We start from the raw sequence: 18320 nt of genomic DNA on the forward strand, positions 1-18320 counted from the left end.
TAATTTTAGGATCACAGATATTGCACACATACATAGACGCACGCATGCTGATAACTTCTTACTTACTGTAGAATGATGATTAGTCAGTAGCATTGGATGCTGAGTAATGGCTTCCCATGATGAGAAAACTATTCTGATAAGTTCTTCTGAACCGGTTTGACCTAAAGTTGAATTTAAAAGGAGAACAGTATCTAAAAAGTGTACTTCCTGAAAAGTGCTAAATATATTTCTTGCACACCTGATTACAATGAAAGTTTTATCATTCTGTCAAATTTTACTCTCCAAGTATACACAGGATACAGTGTCCTGATGTATCACTTGTTAAATTCAGTATACAGATAAGCAGAAGGTTCCAGGTTGATGCATGGTCTGTACTAATTTATGCTATTTCAGCTGGACTGGTCAACCAGGATCTTTTTCTTTTGAAGCCATATTGGCTGCTGTGTTCATGAAGGCGAATAGGTATTTGGTAAGGTAATAAACATTGTTGATAGCCACAAAACTATTGCTGAGCCTGTGACAATTTTCTGGCCTTTTGACTTTGGGGAACATCCATTCCCTGGCCACAACCAATAAAAGCTTATTTATATAGCGTCTTTAATGTAGTAAAATGTCCCAAGGGGCCTCACAGGAGCATTATAAAACAAAATATGATACCGAGACACAAGGAGGCATTAAGTTGGATGGCCAAAAGCTTGGACAAACAGGTGGTTTTAAGGAGTGACTTAAAGGAGGAAATCAAGATACAGAAACAGAAAGGTCAGGAGCTCTGAGCCCAGACAACTGAAGGCATGGCCACCATGGTGGAGTGATTAAAATCGAGGCTGCACAAGAGGCCAAAATCAGATGAGCGCAGGTATCTCAGAGCATTCTGGGACCGGAAACTACTACAGAGATAAGGAGGAACAAAGTCATGGGGTATTTGAAAAGGAGAATGAGAATTTAAAAATCAAGGCATTGCTTGACCAGGAGCCAATGTAGCCAGTGAGCAGAGGGGTGATAGGGGAATAGGACTTGGTGCAAGTTGAAATGCAAGCAGCAGAGTTTTGGATGACCTCAAGTTTACAGGAGGTAGGATGGGGGAGACTAGCTAGCAGTGTGTTGGAATAGTCAAGTCTCGAGGTAACAAAGGTATGAATGTCAAAGTTATGAATGACAAAGGTCAGCAAAATGCGAACAGTGGCCTATTGAGCCAGTTCTTAGTCCTATTTACATTACCCCAAAATTTTCAGGGCTTCCTCAGAAAACAGGGTAGTGCAGAACAGGCACAAAACAAATGTATATATGTCAACAGGTGGTGTTCCCAACTTCCCAACTCTACTTCTGGCTGCCATGTCTGTCGGGCGTCCAAATACAGGGCTTGTGCCAAGGACCCGACTCAGACAATAGGGGTACATGAGTTTGATTAAATACAAATTTTCCATGAAGTGCTGAAGAATATTATGGGTCCTGCCCGCGGGTTTCCCTGTCAGTTGAACAGAATGATGAATTGTTAAGATTGACAGTTGCTTGCCAACCTTCCCTATAGAAACATAGGATGGTTATAGCACTGGAGGAGGCCATTTGGCTCATTGTGCCCATGCCAGCTCTCTACAAGAGCAACTCAGCTAGTCCCACTCCCCTGCCCTTTCCTCATAGCTCTGCAGTTTTTTTCTCTTCAGGTGCTTATTTAATTTCCTTTTGCAAGTCATGATTCAGTCTGCCTCCACCACCCTTTCAGGAAGTGAATTCCAGTGCATAGAAAAGATTTTCCTCATATCACCATTGGTTCTTTTGCCAATTACCTTAAATTAATGTCCTGTGATTCTCTACCTTCTGCCAGTGGGAACTGTATTTCCCAATCTATTCTGTCCAGACCTCACATGAATTTGAACACCTGTAACCAATCTCCTCTCAACCTTCATTTTGAAGAACAGCCCCAGAATCCCTAATCTATCTACGCAACCGAAGTTCCTCAATCCTGGAAGGATTCTCATAAATTGTTTCTGCACCAAGGCCTGTATATCCTTTCTAAAGTAGTGTCTGGAACTGGACACACAAAAGAAGGAAAAAAAACCTTGCAATTACATGAAGCTTTTTATGACCTCAGAACAACCTGAAGTGCTTTACAACCAATGAAATATTTCTGAAGTATAATCACCAATAAATAAGATGGTTAATTTTGTCATGTGTGCCAAAGTGCTATAGTTGTAACCTAGCACCAAGTGTTCCAGACAGTAGAGGGAAGGAAAGTTTCTGGAATGTTCAAAGCACAATTAATTTAAGAATGCTCAGACATTACCATCCTGCTTATATGAAGAAATTGAATGGATAGGGGAAAATAGGATTCACAAATTTACTGAAATTAAAATGATGTACTTACCAACTGCACTTTCCAAATTTGTTTCTCCGGAATCGATGGATTTAATGTGATTCTGAAAACAAACCAACACACAAAAGTTATGTAGGGATTCTTTGAAATATTTAATCCTCATTATTTTTGCAATAAACACTGGGCAGAATCGTCCAGTCCTGTTGGCAGTGGGTGGGGGGTGGGGGGGGGGACATGAAGGCCAAAAGTCGGTTTCAGACTGTCGTGAAACTAATTTGCGATTGTCTGGCCCACCCATCAATGGCACTGCCGCACATCAGGGACCTGACTTCAATACTTTAACAACTTGTTATAAACCCTGCTCGCCAGAATCATCCCCCATGTCAAATTTACCACCCACATCAGCGTGACTTCAGAACAGTGTGCTTTACGACTGGCTTTGAAAGGCGTGCATCTGATGACCTCAACTTTGAGGGGAACTCAGAGGTGAATGCACACAACCTTGCCCAGTGCTCATGAGCATCATCCATAGGACATGAAGGAAGAGGCGCTGCGCATTCAGGGTGGGAGCATAGGCAAGTTTCTTTCTCCCAGCTGGCTTTCAGTGCGGCACCAGGCCAAGGATTCCAGTGCGAGTCAGGCTGGGGGAGTGGGGGAATGGCGCAAGGCAGCACAAACTGATGTAAATACACAAGCGCGTGCTGGGGGCAGTTGCGGGGGGGGTGGTGGGGGCTTTGGTGGTGGCGAGGGAAGCGGCCACGCACTTGGAAAAGCTTGTCAAAAGTGAGCATTCTTCCACAGCTCAGACTGTTCAGCAGCAGCTCCATTGACATGCTTGGAGTCAGGCCCCTGAAGCATTTCTGCCCATTCAAGCAATGCAAAAGCATGAAAGTGCCATCAAATGCTCCTGAACTTTTCACCTCTCAGGCGCAGACTGCAAATTAATGTGCGGCTTGGGGGTAGCACAACAATTGGCCGACTGGGCAAATTGTACACAATCCCCTTGCAAGAGGCAGCCATGACACACTCACTGGTGGAGGTGCTAATAGCCCCTTGCAATGTCTTTATTAAGGTTTGGACCAGTCAAGCTAACAGCGCGCAGCTTTGCCGTGCCGGTTAGGAGAATGCCTGCACCTGAGCTGAGAGCGCAGCATGCAGTCCGGTGGGCGAAGCTGCCACCAATCGGTCAAGTGGAGGGGACGGAGGCGGGTGGAGTTTCGGGCAGCCATGAAGCTCACTACACACTGGCCATCCAGTGCCCAGCACTCTCCTGCATGCGTGAAGGGGCCTTCGGATTTAGCCAAGAGAGGTTCTTAGGACACAGGGGGGGAAGAACGTCAGGATCGTGGAGCCTGGTGATTTAGCCGTATGCCTCATGGCTTACAGGGAACAGAGAAGAGGAGAGCGGCAGAGGTGCCTGGCTCAGCAAAAGAAGGAGCATCACCCTCAAGGTGGAGGGGTGGCAGGGCTTGCTGTGCACACAGCTGAAGACCCACAGGGAGCCGCTGCTCGTAAGCACCTCGCTAGACCCAGGGTCTATAGACAGCACTTGTCATTCCTGCAGATTACTTAGAATTAGTGTCGCCGAAAACTGCACATGTATAAGGAACTAGTCAGTCACATATGCCACCTGCTGCAGGATTTGATGCCACAGGGACATAGAGAGCATTCGATGCCAGTGACCATGAAAGCTCAATTTTTATGCCAGTAGCTCCTTCCAGGGCTCTACAGGTAACCTGTGCAGGATCTCGCAAGCCTCCATGCACAAGTGTATCCAGGAGGTCACAGACTTTTCAGAATCACATTAAATCCATCGAATCATGAAGGCACAAAACTTTGTACATTTTGACCGGGACCAGGAAAGCCAGGAAGCAAGTGTGCTGGGGTTTGCACAGGTCTATGGTTTCCCATAGGCACAGGGTGCCATCGACTGCAATCATGTAGCGCTTAGATCTCCATGGCAACAAGCAGTCAACTGCAAGGGTTTCCACTCACAAAATGTTCAGCTGGTGTGCAACCACTATAAATGCATCCTACAGGTCTGCACGATTGCCAGGGAGCGCCTACGGCTACTACATCCTTAGCAGGTCTCAGATCCCTGACATCTTCCAGGGTCCAGTGAGGTTGCAGGGTTGGCTCCTCGGGGACAAGGGCTACCCACAGAGAACGTGGCTGATGACACCCGTGAGGTGGCCTCAGACTGCAGCAGAGCAATGGTATAATGAGGCTTATGCCACGACCCGGACTTTGGTGGAGCAAACCATAGGCATTTTGAAAATGAGGTTCTGGTGCCTCGACAGGTCCAGTGGAGCACTGCAATACGATCCCCAAAGGGTGTCGCGCATCATCGTAGCTTGCTGCACGCTACACAACCTGGCACTGCAAAAGTAGGAGGGTCTGGCTGAGGAGGTGATGGAAGAACTCCACATTTCCTCCGATGATAAGGACGTGGAAGGGGATGACGGTGGTGAGGTCCTCAAAGGCGAGGATGCTGACAATGAAGCCATCGCACTGGCCAACTTTTACGAACAAAAATAAAATTTCATTCACAAATATATAATCTGCTTAATTCTGTTTACTGTTCTGTCATGTTTCATCCAGTATTATATTCAGATATAACTTATATTTATCAATGATTACAATACAACAAAAACAAGTAAAGAAACAATTCATACATGTATAATGTACCTTTATTCAATGCACATTTCAGATTCATTGTGCCATCCAAACATTTCAAATTCGTTGGTTTATGTTCTGTTACATTTCATTCAGGATCGCACCCAAACCATTCAGATAGCTTATACATCAATATTTACGAAAACAGCATAATACAATTCAAACATATTTAATATGCCAGCGCTGGTCAACGTTGTCACAGGACTTGTGGCTGTGACGGGCATTGTTGCAGCGGAGACCTGCTATCAAGCAGGTATATTGTCCTGGTAAGCAATTATTCCCACAGTGACATCTCTGGAAGCCATGCGAGCACAAACACTTTGAGCACATATAATCTTACGAAGACCGAGTTGTTCTGGTGGAATGTCTTCTGCACCCAATCCACTGTACAGCACAAATTCAAACTGATTCCTTGCAAGTTTGCCTTTCACAATCCCCTTAGCTGTTCCAACGGTGTACCCAGTCCCATTTGCTGCCAGCACCACAAAAATAACATTTGGTAGGTCACCTTTGCTGCAGTCAAATGGTGACAATGGGACAGCCTCATTGTCTCCAAAAACCAACAGCCCAAAGTGACCTTGTGCTGCGAGCCATCATCCGCTTGGCTTTCTGTGGAATGCCCTGGTGTGCCATTTCCCTTACACATCTGGCAGGGTGAAGTTCTTCATCAGATTTAGGGTCATCTGTAGTGGATGATCCAGAAGCCTGCTCAGGGTCATTTATGGAGGATGGTCCTGGGGATGTGTCTGGATCATCCATGTTGAATGCTCCAGGGGCTGGCTCAGGATTGTCCATGTTGGGCGGTCCAGGGTTCAACTCAGGGTCATCTATGGTGGATGGTTCTGGGACTCGCACAGGATCTTCCATGTTAGATAGTCCAGGGGCTGACTCAGAGTCTTCTGTGGTGGACGGTTCTGGGGCCAGCTCAGGATTGCCCATGGAGGATGGTCCAGGGGTCAGTTCAGGAACAGGATTTTCCATGTTCTCCGCCAGGAGTCTTTCCAGTTCTTCTTCAACAGCTGTGGAGTTTCTGTTGAGGAACTCATCTGCCACTTTGATCTGAGGCTGCACCATAATTTGTTTCCAGTGAGTGCTTGGTAAGGAGCCTCCTTTATAGCCTCATGGTAGCTGCCATTCATTGCCCACTGAACAAAACAGACACCAAAGCTCCACTGAGCACAGTTGTTTTCACACATCCAGGCCATTAGCTTCAGCTTCATATCACCTTTATTGTGTTCCATAGAACCTTGATTCTGGGGATGTCTGGGATGCCCATTGACCAATATTAGTTCTTCGCAGAGTGTTGCCAGTTCATGGATGCCCTGTGCTGTGAACTGCCTTCCGTTATCTGACTGCAGAATATGTGGAGCTCTGATGTCTAGAAATATGAAAAGCAGCTCAAGGGCAAGCTCAGCTGCTGTCTTGAATTTCAGAGGACAAATGACATGGAACTTGGTCAGGTACTCATGAAGTGCAGAATGAAATGATAACTTCTGTCCTTCATAATCTGTACGTCAACTAGGTCTACTTGTCTGCATTCATTCAAGTTATTGACAGTCAGAGGTCTCACCACCAGTCCTGTTGCTGTGTCCTGCCCGCAATGCTTTTCTATGCATCTCTCACAGTGACTGATGTACCGTCCTATAAGAGACCATGGGATGTTTGCATATTTTTCAGAAAGTTTTCACCACCACATCAATGTGGGCTTGTTACATGATGTCTAGGACTGTTTCCTTGGTAGCCATGTACTTACCATTGCTCTTGGTGACCTTGTCCACACCACCTAGAGGTGTAAACATGAAGGTTTTCAGGATGTAATTTCATCTCTTGGGAATTTCTGTCCAGTTTTCCCACACTCGAGGACAGCAATAACCTTCCGTTAATATTCAGCAGACCACAAAACAGCATTGCTCTCAAAACAGTCATCCAACTCAGTGTTTGCAGGGGTTATGCTACTTAGTTTAGATTTCTAAGATTATATACTAGTTCTAGTATATAGAACTACCACAACGCTATTTATCTGGGTACAACAAAGGAGAGATGAACTTGTCACCAATGAACTGTTAAGTGTTACTTGTCATATGAGTCTTTGAAGTCAACACCATGGGCAGAATTTTTAGCTAGGCATGCGGGCAAGCGTCCGACCCACTCAAGCATTTAATGGTGCGCGATGATGTCGGGTGAGCGTCTTGACGTCATCGTACGCTCGCGTGATATTTCGGTTGGCGGGTACACGTGAAAGTCAGAAGCGCGCCCACCGACAATTAAGAGGGCAATTAAGCCCACTAAAGTTCCAACTGACCCTGATTTTTCCTGGTCCGCTCAACCTTACAATTGGTGCATGGGTGAATCTGCCTGGTGGACTTCGCATTTTTGATGAAATCTCATCCAAGGGCGAGATGAGGTTTCCGTTATTAGATTAAAATAAATAAAAATGTTTGGCCAGAAATTTCATCACCCATATGTTCAGGTGACTGATTCTGATGCATAGACATTTTTCTCTAGACTTTAAAATCTTAATTGATTGATTTTAAATTCTTCAGCTCCCTGAGGCAGCTCTGTGCCTTCAGGGAGCTCCCCGCGCCTGGGCTTACATCAACACCTGCCCTCCTCCCACCCCCACCCTGGCAGCGCTGAAAATTCCAGCATGCATTTCACACAGGCTGGCCGTTAATTGGCCAGCCAGCGTGAAATCACGGTCAGGGGATGATCGCGGCCAGCAGTCCGTTCCCTGGCCGCTCCCAGGCCCACCGATCGTGCACACCCACCAAACTAAAAATCCTGCCTCAATGTTATTTCCACTTTCAACGTGGAATTCCACACCTTCCATCACCTGCTCTGTGAGCTATTGAAGTCAAATAGGAAGGTGTAAACAATGTTCGTGCTGTTATTGAGCAACTTGAGCAGCTTGTACACTGCAAGATGCTTGAGCAAAACTTCCATAAGTAAGATTTTAAAACTAGTACATAGCACTGGCCATTTCGTGAATTGAGCAGTCAAACTGCTATTTTATGATCCTTGCAATGGGTTTGCCCAGTTCATGACATGGGTTCTACCAGTGCCCATTTCATGAAGTGGGCAGTTTCACAAATTGGGTGTTACTGATACATATTGGGATACGCTGATGAAGGATAAAGAGGCAGTATCTGGTGAGGAATTGAGCACCATCAGCACAGTTCCAGGCACAATAGAACAGCACAAATTAAAGGCATCTTAGCTAATGCTTAGGTATCAAGCAATCATCTGTATTATTCAATATCTTGATATGAATATGAAAGGCCTTCATTTTGTATACAATAAGTCTGTAGTTAGAAGCATTGATGGCTTTTGGTGTACCATCAGTGAGGCTCTGCATCTTAGAGAGGCTTGTCATCTGGTAAAAGAGTAGTGCTGTTGCCTCGTTGCCATGGAGAAAAAGACAAAAGTGTTCTGCTTTGCAAACTTCACTTCTATGATCTGCTTGATGCATCGGTCAATCAAAGTTTGACTAATAAGGCAAATGTCCAGTTGCGTAAAGAAATCAATGCTGTGATGATTTTAACAGTAACAGGCGGGCTGTTGAAGTCAGGCTTCAAGCTTCCTTCCTTTAATGTAGCCTGGATGCCTTTCTGAAGTAGTCTTGCATGAGGATGGGGTTGGAAACAGGAGTGCAGTTGAAAGCCTGCTTCTTGCATTGAAGCACAATAGTCATGTTGGGGGCAGCAGGGGGTGGGGGGGCGCATATTCACTCATCTGTAGCCAGTTAGGCAGATCTTTGGGGTACTCTCAGGACCCCTGCTAATCCATTGGACTGTAAAGCCCAAATGCCAGCTTTCTGGATGCTCTGTCCCTTCAGTGCCCTACAGATAGACAAAGGGGAAGCCGAAGTGGGAGGGCCAAGTATACCTTCCTCCAAACTCATGCGCATAACAATACTGGGTCTGTGCCTACTGCAGGCCTAGTTGTGGGCTCTTCATTCTTTCATTTAAGGTCCCTAATCCTTATACTAGAGATTCTAGCTCATGCAAAGTCTATCTGGAAGTTGCAGAAAAAATTCTTTAGGAGTCTCCAACTCCTTTATCCTGCATCATGCACGTTCTGGTTTTGCACCAGGTGTCCTGCAGCTGCACAGCCAACTTTTGTTCCCCGTTTGAGTTGTAAATCCCACTCCCCAGGATCTGACCCAGCATGTATAATGACCCCCATTCTAAGAGAAAGGGTTGGAGTTCTCTTGAGGTTGGGTGAGCAGCCAGGAGACCCATCACTGTCTTGTTTTAAAAAAAAAAATCCATTCTCAAGGAAAAGCCAGACAGCTAACTTTTCATAAAGGTGAAATTGCTGTTTTGAGTGCAGTGTTTAAGACTGCTTTTTAGACCGAAATACTTGACAGTTAAAGTCAAGAAAATCAAAGGACATTACTTCCAGTTTAGCCACATAGGGAGATTATGATTAAAAAGGTGAGACAAGAAAATGAAATGAAAATTTAAACAACTTAAGAAAAATTCCAACAAAAGATAAAAGAAAGGAGCTTCAAATCTGAAAGGGCATTTTGGAAACAAGATCCATCTCTTTTGCATGAAATTCACGTGCATGTGCCAGGCAAAGTATATAGTAGCAGCAGAAGCCGTAGAACTCAACATTACTTTTTTAAATTCATTTATGGGATGTAGGTGTCGCTGACCAGGGCAGCATTTATTGCCCATCCCTAATTGTCCTTGAGAAGGTGGTGGTGTGCTGCCTTCTTGAACCACTGCAGTCCCTGTGGTGTAGGTACACCCACAATGATGTTAGGAAGGGAGTTCCAGGATGTTGACCCAGCGATAGTGAAGGAACAGCGACATATTTCCAAGTCAGGATGCTGAGTGGTTTGGAAGGGAACTTCCAGGTGGTAGTGTTCCCATGTACCTGCTGCCCTTGACTTTCTAGGTGGCAGCAGTCATGCGTTTGAAAGGTGCTGCCTATGGAACCTTGGTGAGTTTCTGCAGTGCATCTTGTAGATGGTACACATTCATTGGCGCTACTATTTGTTGGTGGTGGAAGGAGTGAATGTCTGTGGTAGGGGTGCCAATCAAATGGGCTGCTTTGTCCTGAATGGTGTCAAGCTTCTTGAGTGTTGTTGGAGTTGCACTCACCCAGGCAAGTGAGGAGTATTCCATCACACTCCTTACTTGTGCCTTGTAGACGATGGACAGGCTCTGGGAGTCAGGAGGTGAGTTACTTGCCACAGAATTCCTAGCCTCTGACCTACTCTTGTAGCCACAGTATTTATATGGTTAGCCCAATTCAGTTTCTGGTCAATGGTAACCCCCAGGATGTTGATTGTGGGGAATTCAGCAATGGTGATGCCACGGAATGTAAAGGGGTGTCCATTTAAATCGAGGGTAATGCCACTGGGGAAGCATTTAAAAAAAACAGCTGACACAGTAGAAAGTTGCAGAGGCACAGAATTTTGAACTGATTATTTGAGCAGTTAGCAATCGTGGGCAGAATCTTTTGTCCTGCAGACGGGCACGCACCCAACCCGAACGGGAGCGAAATATTGCTCGATGACGTTGGGCAAGCGTCCCAACGTCATCACGCACTCTCCTGATCTGTTGGTCAGCGGGCACACGTGAGAGGCGGCAACACGCCCGCCGACATTTAAGAGGCCGTTTAAGGCCCTTAAGCAGGCAATTAAGTTGTATTTTTGCCGCCTGCTCAACTGTTCGGTTGGCAGCAGGCGAATAGGCCAGGCAGCCTTTGCATTTTTCAGGAAACCTCATCCACGGGTGGGATGAGGTTCCCAACGGTTACTAAAATTTTAACATCATTTTATACATGTCCCCCTTCACATGACTGAGTCACATACGGGGACGTGTTTATATCATTTGTAAAAAGCTTATTTTTGTATTCAAAGTTGTTCAGTTCCCTGGGGCAGCTCTGTGCCTTCAGGGAGCTTTCAGTGCTCACTCCCCCACACATACGCACACTTCAGGCGCTCACGCTCCTCCCGTCCCCACTCCGGCAGCGCTGAGGCTCTTAGCGCGCGTTTCACGCTGGCTGGCTGTTAATTGGGCAACCAGTGTGAAATCGCAGTCGGAGCCTGATTACAGGCGGCGATTGGTCTCGCAGCCGTTCCCGGACTCGCCCAATGCCATCGCCCGACGAGGGGGAAAATCCTTCTCCATATTTTCATTTTTAAGTAAAATTTGAGGATTTTCAACACAGTAGCTGCAAAAGTAGAAAACGCGCCAAGCATTTAAAAGTTCCATAGTTAGCAGGATTCAAATTCATTCAGCAATCTATCACGGAAATTTACTGAATAAGCTGTGAAAATTGCTGTGACACCGCTGTGCCAGCCAGTGGATTGCACTGTGTCAGTGAGTTTGAAATGGGGCAGAACTCACGGCAAACATATATCTTACAGCCAAACAAACTCTATTTACTCAGAAGTCTATTTAAACTATGCACTGCAGCAAACAATCCACAGATTCTACTTAAAAAAAGTCTCTACTAACTAAAGGAAGCGGAGCTCATGATCAACACAGCAACTTGGCCCAATAAAAGCAGGATGGTTTCTCCAGCAAAGTGCAGTGCCTAGAGATAGATAGTTACACACAATTTATGTGTGTACAATCAAACCCAGTCACTCTCAGTGGTCAGTCAAGGCTCCATTAAATGGGGAATTACATAACCATTCCCATCCCCATTCTGGCCATGAATAATGCTGTCATTAATGCTTTATGCAGCCATGGAGATTGTGCAGATCCATCAAGAATTCAGTGAGCATTCTATAGATTTATATGCAGAAGCAGTTAATGTGAGCAATTATTATGGCTGGACTGTATTAATTCATAAAGTTCTGTAATAAAAAGGTGAACTTTTCACTCGTTCATTACGGAAGGAGAGATAACTTTACTCTATTTCTTTAATAATGTCGAATACAGTTGTTCTTTCTTATCTGAAGAACAGATTAATTGATCATTTATCTCATTTGGTATTTGTAGGCCCTTGCTGTGTGCAAATTGGTTGCTGCAGTTGACTGGACTTCAAAAGTAAATCATTAGTTGTGGATAGTGTATGATAACCTTAGGATGTTATAAGGCATGATTTATAAAACCAAGCTCACTATTTCTTTGAAAAGTCAATTACAGTAATTAGTAATTTACTTACAAGCAATGCTCCACAATTGACAAGAAATTCCTTATTGATAATCTGGGGTCTAAATATCTGAAAAATAGATTGATGATTCATAACCTTAGTAATACATTTTTTAAAATAGCATCATCGAATTTTACACATCCCTAACACTCTATTGTGCTCAGCAGCAGAGAACACATTACTGTATGATGAACATTCGCCTATGTAACAGTGACAACATGTTAAATTAATGAATTGTAAGTCAAATGCTTTACTACGTATAAGAAAGATATAAGGTGCTAGATAGATGCAAGTTTTACTTCCTTTTTTTGAATAGATTGCTCTTAAGCATCCAGATCTGGACAAACAATTCCATAGAATTATTGAATGGTTAAAGCACAGTAGCAGGCCATTCAGTCCATCGTGTCTGTGCTGGCTCCCTGCTAGGGCAACTCAGCTAGTCCCACACCTCTGCTCTTTCCCCATAGCGCTGCAATTTTTTTTCTCCAGGTGTTTGTCCAATTTCCTTTTAAAAACTATGATTGAATCTGCCTCCACTGCACTCTCAGGCAGTACATTCCAGATCGTAACCACTTGCTGCACAAAAATTATTTTTCTCATGTCACCATTGGTTCTTATACCATTCACCTTAAATTAATGTCCTCTGGTTCCTGATCCTTCCTCCAATGAGAATAGTTTCTCTCTATCTACTCTGTCCAGACCCCTCATGATTTGGATGCCTCAATCAAATCACTCACCATCCTGACTTGGAAGTATATCGCCATTCCTTCATTGTCACTGGGTCAAAATCCTGGAACTTCCTTCTCAACAGTACTATGGGTATACCTACACCACAGGGACTGTAGCTCACCACCACCTTCTCAAGGGCAGTTAGGGATAGGCAATAAATGCTGACCCAGCCAGTGAAGCCCATATCCCATGAATGAAAAAAAGAATCAAATCTCTTAACCTTCTCTAAGCAGAACAATCCCCAGCTTCTTTATTAACTGAAGTCCCCCATTCCTGGAACCTTTCTTATAAGTCTTTTCTGCACCCTCTCTAATGCCTTCACATCCTCCCTAAAGTGTGGTGCCCAGAATTAGACACAATACTCCAGTTGAGGCTGAACCAGTGTTTTGTAAATGTTTATCATAACTTTCTTTGCTTTTGTACTCTATGCCTTTATTTATTAAGGCGAGGAGCCTGTATGCACTTTCAACCACTTTCTCAACCTGTCCTGCCGTCTTCAATACTTTATGCACATAAAACCCAGCTCTCTCTATTCTTGCACCTTCTTTAGAATTGCACCCTTTATTTTATATTATCTCTCCTCATTCTTACTACGAAAATAGTATCATTTCACACTTTTCAGCATTAAATTTCATCTGCCGCTTGCCCATCCGTTCAGTCAGCCTATAGAACCATAGAACACTACAGCACAGAAAACAGGCCATTCGGCCCTTCTAGTCTGTGCCAAAATATTACTCCGCTAGTCCCATTGACCTGCACCTAGTCCATAACCCTCCAGAACTCTCCCATCCATGTATCTATCTAACTTGTTCTTAAAACTTAAGAGTGAGCCCGCATTTACCACGTCAGATGGTAGCTCGTTCCACACTCTCACCACTCTCTGAGTGAAGAAGTTTCCCCTAATGTTCCCCCAAAACTTTCCCCTTTCACCCTAAAGCCATGTCCTCTCATGTTTATTTCTCCTAATCTAAGTGGAAAGAGCCTACTCGCATTTACTCTGTCTATACCCCTCATAATTTTGTAAACTTCTATCAAATCCCCCCTCACTCTCCTACGATCCAAGGAATAAAGTCCTAACCTGTTTAATCGTTCCCTGTAACTCAACTCCTTAAGACCCGGCAACATCCTAGTAAATCTTCTCTGCACTCTCTCAATCTTACTGATATCCTTCCTGTAGTTAGACAACCAGGACTGCACACAATACTCCAAAGTTGGCCTCACCAATGTCTTATACAACCTCACCATAACATCCCAACTCCTATACTTTGATTTATGAAGGCCAGTATGCCAAAAGCTTTCTTTACAACCCTGTCTACCTGTGACGCCACTGTCAGGAAACAATGTATCTGAACTCCCAGATCCCTTTGTTCCTCCGCATTCCTCAGTGCCCTACCATTTACTGTGTATGTCCTACCTTGGTTTGTCCTTCCAAAATGTAACACCTCACACTTTTCCGCATTAAATTCCATCTGCCATTTTCTGGCCCATTTTTCCAGTTGGTCCAGATCCCTCCACAAGCTTTGGAAGCCTTCCTCGCTGTCCACAACGCCTCCAATCTTAGTGTCATCAGCAAACTTGCTGATCCAATTCACCACATTATTATCCAAATCATTGATATAGACAACAAACAACAATGGTTCCAGCACAGATCCCTGAGGCACACCACTAGTCACAGACCTCCAGTCTGAGAAGCAATCATCCACTACCACTCTCTGTCTTCTCCCACACAGCCAATTTCGAATCCAGTTTACAACCTCTCCATGGATACCAAGTGTCTGAACCTTCTGAACTAACCTCCCATGTGGGATCTTGTCAAAGGCCTTACTAAAGTCCATGTAGGCAACATCCAGAGCCTTTTCTTCATCTAGTTTCTTGGTAACGTCCTCAAAAAACTCTACAAGGTTCGTTAAACACGACCTACCACACACAAAGCCATGCTGACTATCCTTAATCAGGCCTTGGCTGTCCAAATAATTATATATCCGATCTCTCAGAACACCTTCCAATAATTTACCTACTACTGACGTCAGGCTCACTGGCCTGTAATTACCTGGTTTACTTTTGGAGCCTTTTTTAAACAACGGAACAACACGAACTACCCTCCAATCCTCCGGCAACTCACCCGTGGATGAGGACATTTTAAATGTTTCTGCCAGGGCCCCAGCAATTTCTACACTAGCCTACCTCAAGGTCCAAGGGAATATCATGTCAGGCCTGGGGGATTTATCTACCTTTATTCGCTGTAAGGCAGCAAGCATCTCCTCCTCTTTAATCTCTATATGTTCCGTGAAACTACTGCTTGTTTCCCTTCCTTCCTTATACACTATGCCAGTTTCCTGAGTAAATACTGATGCAAAAAAACTGTTTAAGATCTCCCCCATTTTGTGAGGCTCCACACATAGATGACCACTCTGATCTTCAAGGGGACCAATTGTGTCCCTTACTATCCTTTTATTCTTAATATACTTGTAGAAACCCCTTGGGTTTACCTTCACATTATCTGCCAAAGCAACCTCATGTCTTCTTTTTGCCTTCCTGATTTCCTATTTTAGTATTTTCTTACATTTTCTATACTCTACAAGTACCTCATTTGCTTCTTGTTGCCTATACCTCTCTCTTCTTCTTAACCAGATCGCCAATATCCCTTGAAAACCAAGGTTCCCTATGCCTGTTAACTTTGCCTTTAATCCTGACAGGAACATGCAAACTCTGCACTCTCAAAATTTCGCCTTTGAATGCCTTCCACTTACTGAACACATCCTTGCCAGAAAACAACTCATGCCAATCCACTCTTCCTAGATCTTTTCTCATTTCCACAAAAATTGGCCTTTCTCCAGTTTAGAATCTCAACTCGAGGACCAGACCTATCCTTATCCATAATTAACTTAAAACTAATGACATTGTGGTCAATGGACCCAAAATTTTTGCCTACACATACTTCTGTCACCTGACCTGTCTGGTTCCCTAATAGGAGATCAAGTATTGCATCCTCTCTCGTTGGTACCTCTATATATTGATTTAGAAAACTTTCCTGAACACATTTGACAAACTCCAAGCCATCCAGCCCTTTTACAGTATGGAAATCCCAGTCAATATGTGGAAAGTTAAAATCTCCTACTATCACATCTTTCTGTTTCTTACATCGGTCTGCTCTCTCTCTGCAGATTTGCTCCTCCATTCTCTCTGACTATTGGGCGATCTAGAATACACCCCTATTAGTGTGGTCACCCCTTTCCCGTTCCTCAGCTCCATCCATATGGCCTCTGTAGACCAGCCCTCCGGGCTGTCCTGTCTAAGCACAGCTGTGATATTTTCCCTGACTAGTAATTCCACTCCTCCCCCTATCATCCCTCCCTCTCTATCACGTCTGAAACAACGGAACCCCGGAACATTGAGCTGCCAGTCCTGCCCCTCTTGCAACCAAGTCTCACTAATAGCAATAATGTCGTAAACCCACGTGCCAATCCACGCCCTAAGCTCATCTGCCTTTCCAACAATACTCCTTGCATTGAAATAGATGCACCTGAGAACATTTCTATCACGTACAGACCCTTGATTTCTGTCTATACATGCATTCCTCGCTTGACTTTTATCCTCCTTCACCTCACTATCCATCTAGGCTTCTTGCAGACTATCCTATTGTCCTCTTACTTCAAAATACTTCCAAATTTTGTGGTCATCTGCAAATTTTAAAATTGTGCCCAGCACACCCAAATCCAGATCATTAATATATATCAAGAAAAGCAGTGATCCTAGTATTGACTTCTAGGAAATCCACTATATGCCTTTCTCCAGTCAGCAAAACAATCATTCACAATACTGCCTGCTTCCTGTCAGGCAACTTTGTATCCATGCTGCCAGTGTTCCTTTTATTCCATGGGCTTTAATTTTGCTGACAAGACTGTTATGTGACATTTTAATAAAAACTTTTTGGAAGTCTGTGTACACCACATCAACCGAAATACCCTCATCAACCCTTTCTGTACTTCATCAAAAAACGCAATCAAGTTAGTTAAACACAATTTGCCTTTAACAAATCCAAGATGGCTTTCCTTAATTAATCCACATATGTCTAAGTGACTGTTAATTTTGTCCTGGATTTTTAAAAGCTTTTTCATGACCGAGGCTAAACTGACTGGCCTAAATTGCTGGGTTTATCCTTGCACCCTTTTTTGACCAAACAGGGCCAGGCCAGATTTTCAAAGGACCGCGATGGGTCGAGAACTTGGGTGGGTGGGAATTAAAAATCATAGTCCCGGAGGTCGATTCGGGATCCTGATGCCCCAAGGACAATGTTGAATTATGAAAGGGTTGGCAGGGGGTTGGGTGGGGGGAGGGGGGGGGGATGTGGGGGGGGGTTGGGAGGCACAGTGTTAGGGGTGTTAGGGAGCAGGAAAAGTAATCCCCATCAAGTAATGACCTCTTAAGCTCATTAAGGAGCTCATTAAGGTCAATCAGCACTGGAATTTTTAAATGTTTTTCCAATGAGCCTGAACAATTTAGTGCACAGCTGTTGGGTTCGCCGCAGGACCCAGGTAAATTGCTTTGCGTTAGTTTTTAAGTCAACTCCATGGGTTTAATGAGCGTCGGCATGAGTGCTGCTTCGACCCTTCTCATCCATGGCTGCTTTCCGTGGCGTTCCACCTCAAGGGGCTGCCTTTCTAATCAGCAATATGACGGCAGCCTGCCTTTGGCACTGATGCCAGGCAGGCAGCTCCCATCTCCAGGAGACACTTGGCACCTTGAATTGGGCACCAAGCTTGCCTCCTAGCCAGTTAGGCTGCTTGCATTTAAAAATCGCGCTGCAAGAGTGAGACAACTCGGGTGCGGCGTCAAGACCCAGAATTCATCCGCATGTCAGGTTCCCACACCACTTTGAAAATCCAGCCCATATGTTCTTTCTTAGTTTACAAGTATAGGCTGGTGTAATAACTGTGTTTCACAAGGAAGATGTTTTATAAGGTCATTTAATACATAAAGGTTGGGTAGTGGGATTAGTAAATGCACTGGGGAAAAAAAAAATCAACTTTTGGGTCATTAAAATTGGGGGAGAATGAATCACAGCCTCTTTTAGATCCATCCTAGTTTTCTTCCCCATTGGCTTCAACAGAAATAAAAAAAATGGTGTGTAAAACCAGGTGCCGATTTCACTATCACCTGTCATACGCTATTGCAGAAGGTAGGTTTTAACAGCCCCAGCTGCCATTACCTTTGCAGCTGGGTTTGAAACCCAGTGAAACTGTTGGTGTGGAAGTATCTTTCCTAAGCTGGGTGTAGGTCTTAAATGAAGCAAGTTTAGACTAGTTCTTTGTAAGTAACAGTCTATAAACCAAAGCAGCTTACAATTGGCACCAAATATCCAGTCTTACAGGCTATAAGGTTGCCTGCTGTCGGAACCTCAAATATCACACCATATGTTCAGTGATAATTTTCTGAGATTGCGTGAATACACACTGTTAGGCAGGACAGAGAGTTTTACTCTACA

At 44.4% G+C, this 18320-nt stretch overlaps 1 protein-coding gene across 5 annotated transcripts in view; it reads right to left on the bottom strand.

The window, feature by feature from the left end:
* ulk4 (unc-51 like kinase 4) overlaps positions 1 to 18320 on the bottom strand; it is a 425974-nt gene that overhangs the window by 211302 nt on the left and 196352 nt on the right. For all 5 annotated transcript variants that reach the window (XM_041184964.1, XM_041184966.1, XM_041184965.1 and 2 more), the window contains exons 25-27: positions 12119 to 12175; positions 2363 to 2414; positions 67 to 161 (exon numbers count right to left, since the gene is read on the bottom strand). In XM_041184964.1, coding sequence (XP_041040898.1) covers positions 67 to 161; positions 2363 to 2414; positions 12119 to 12175 — 204 coding nt within the window. The remainder of the gene's footprint in view (positions 1 to 66; positions 162 to 2362; positions 2415 to 12118; positions 12176 to 18320) is intronic.

This window comes from Carcharodon carcharias, chromosome 3 (assembly GCF_017639515.1).
Source record: "Carcharodon carcharias isolate sCarCar2 chromosome 3, sCarCar2.pri, whole genome shotgun sequence".
Classification (NCBI taxonomy): domain Eukaryota; kingdom Metazoa; phylum Chordata; class Chondrichthyes; order Lamniformes; family Lamnidae; genus Carcharodon; species Carcharodon carcharias.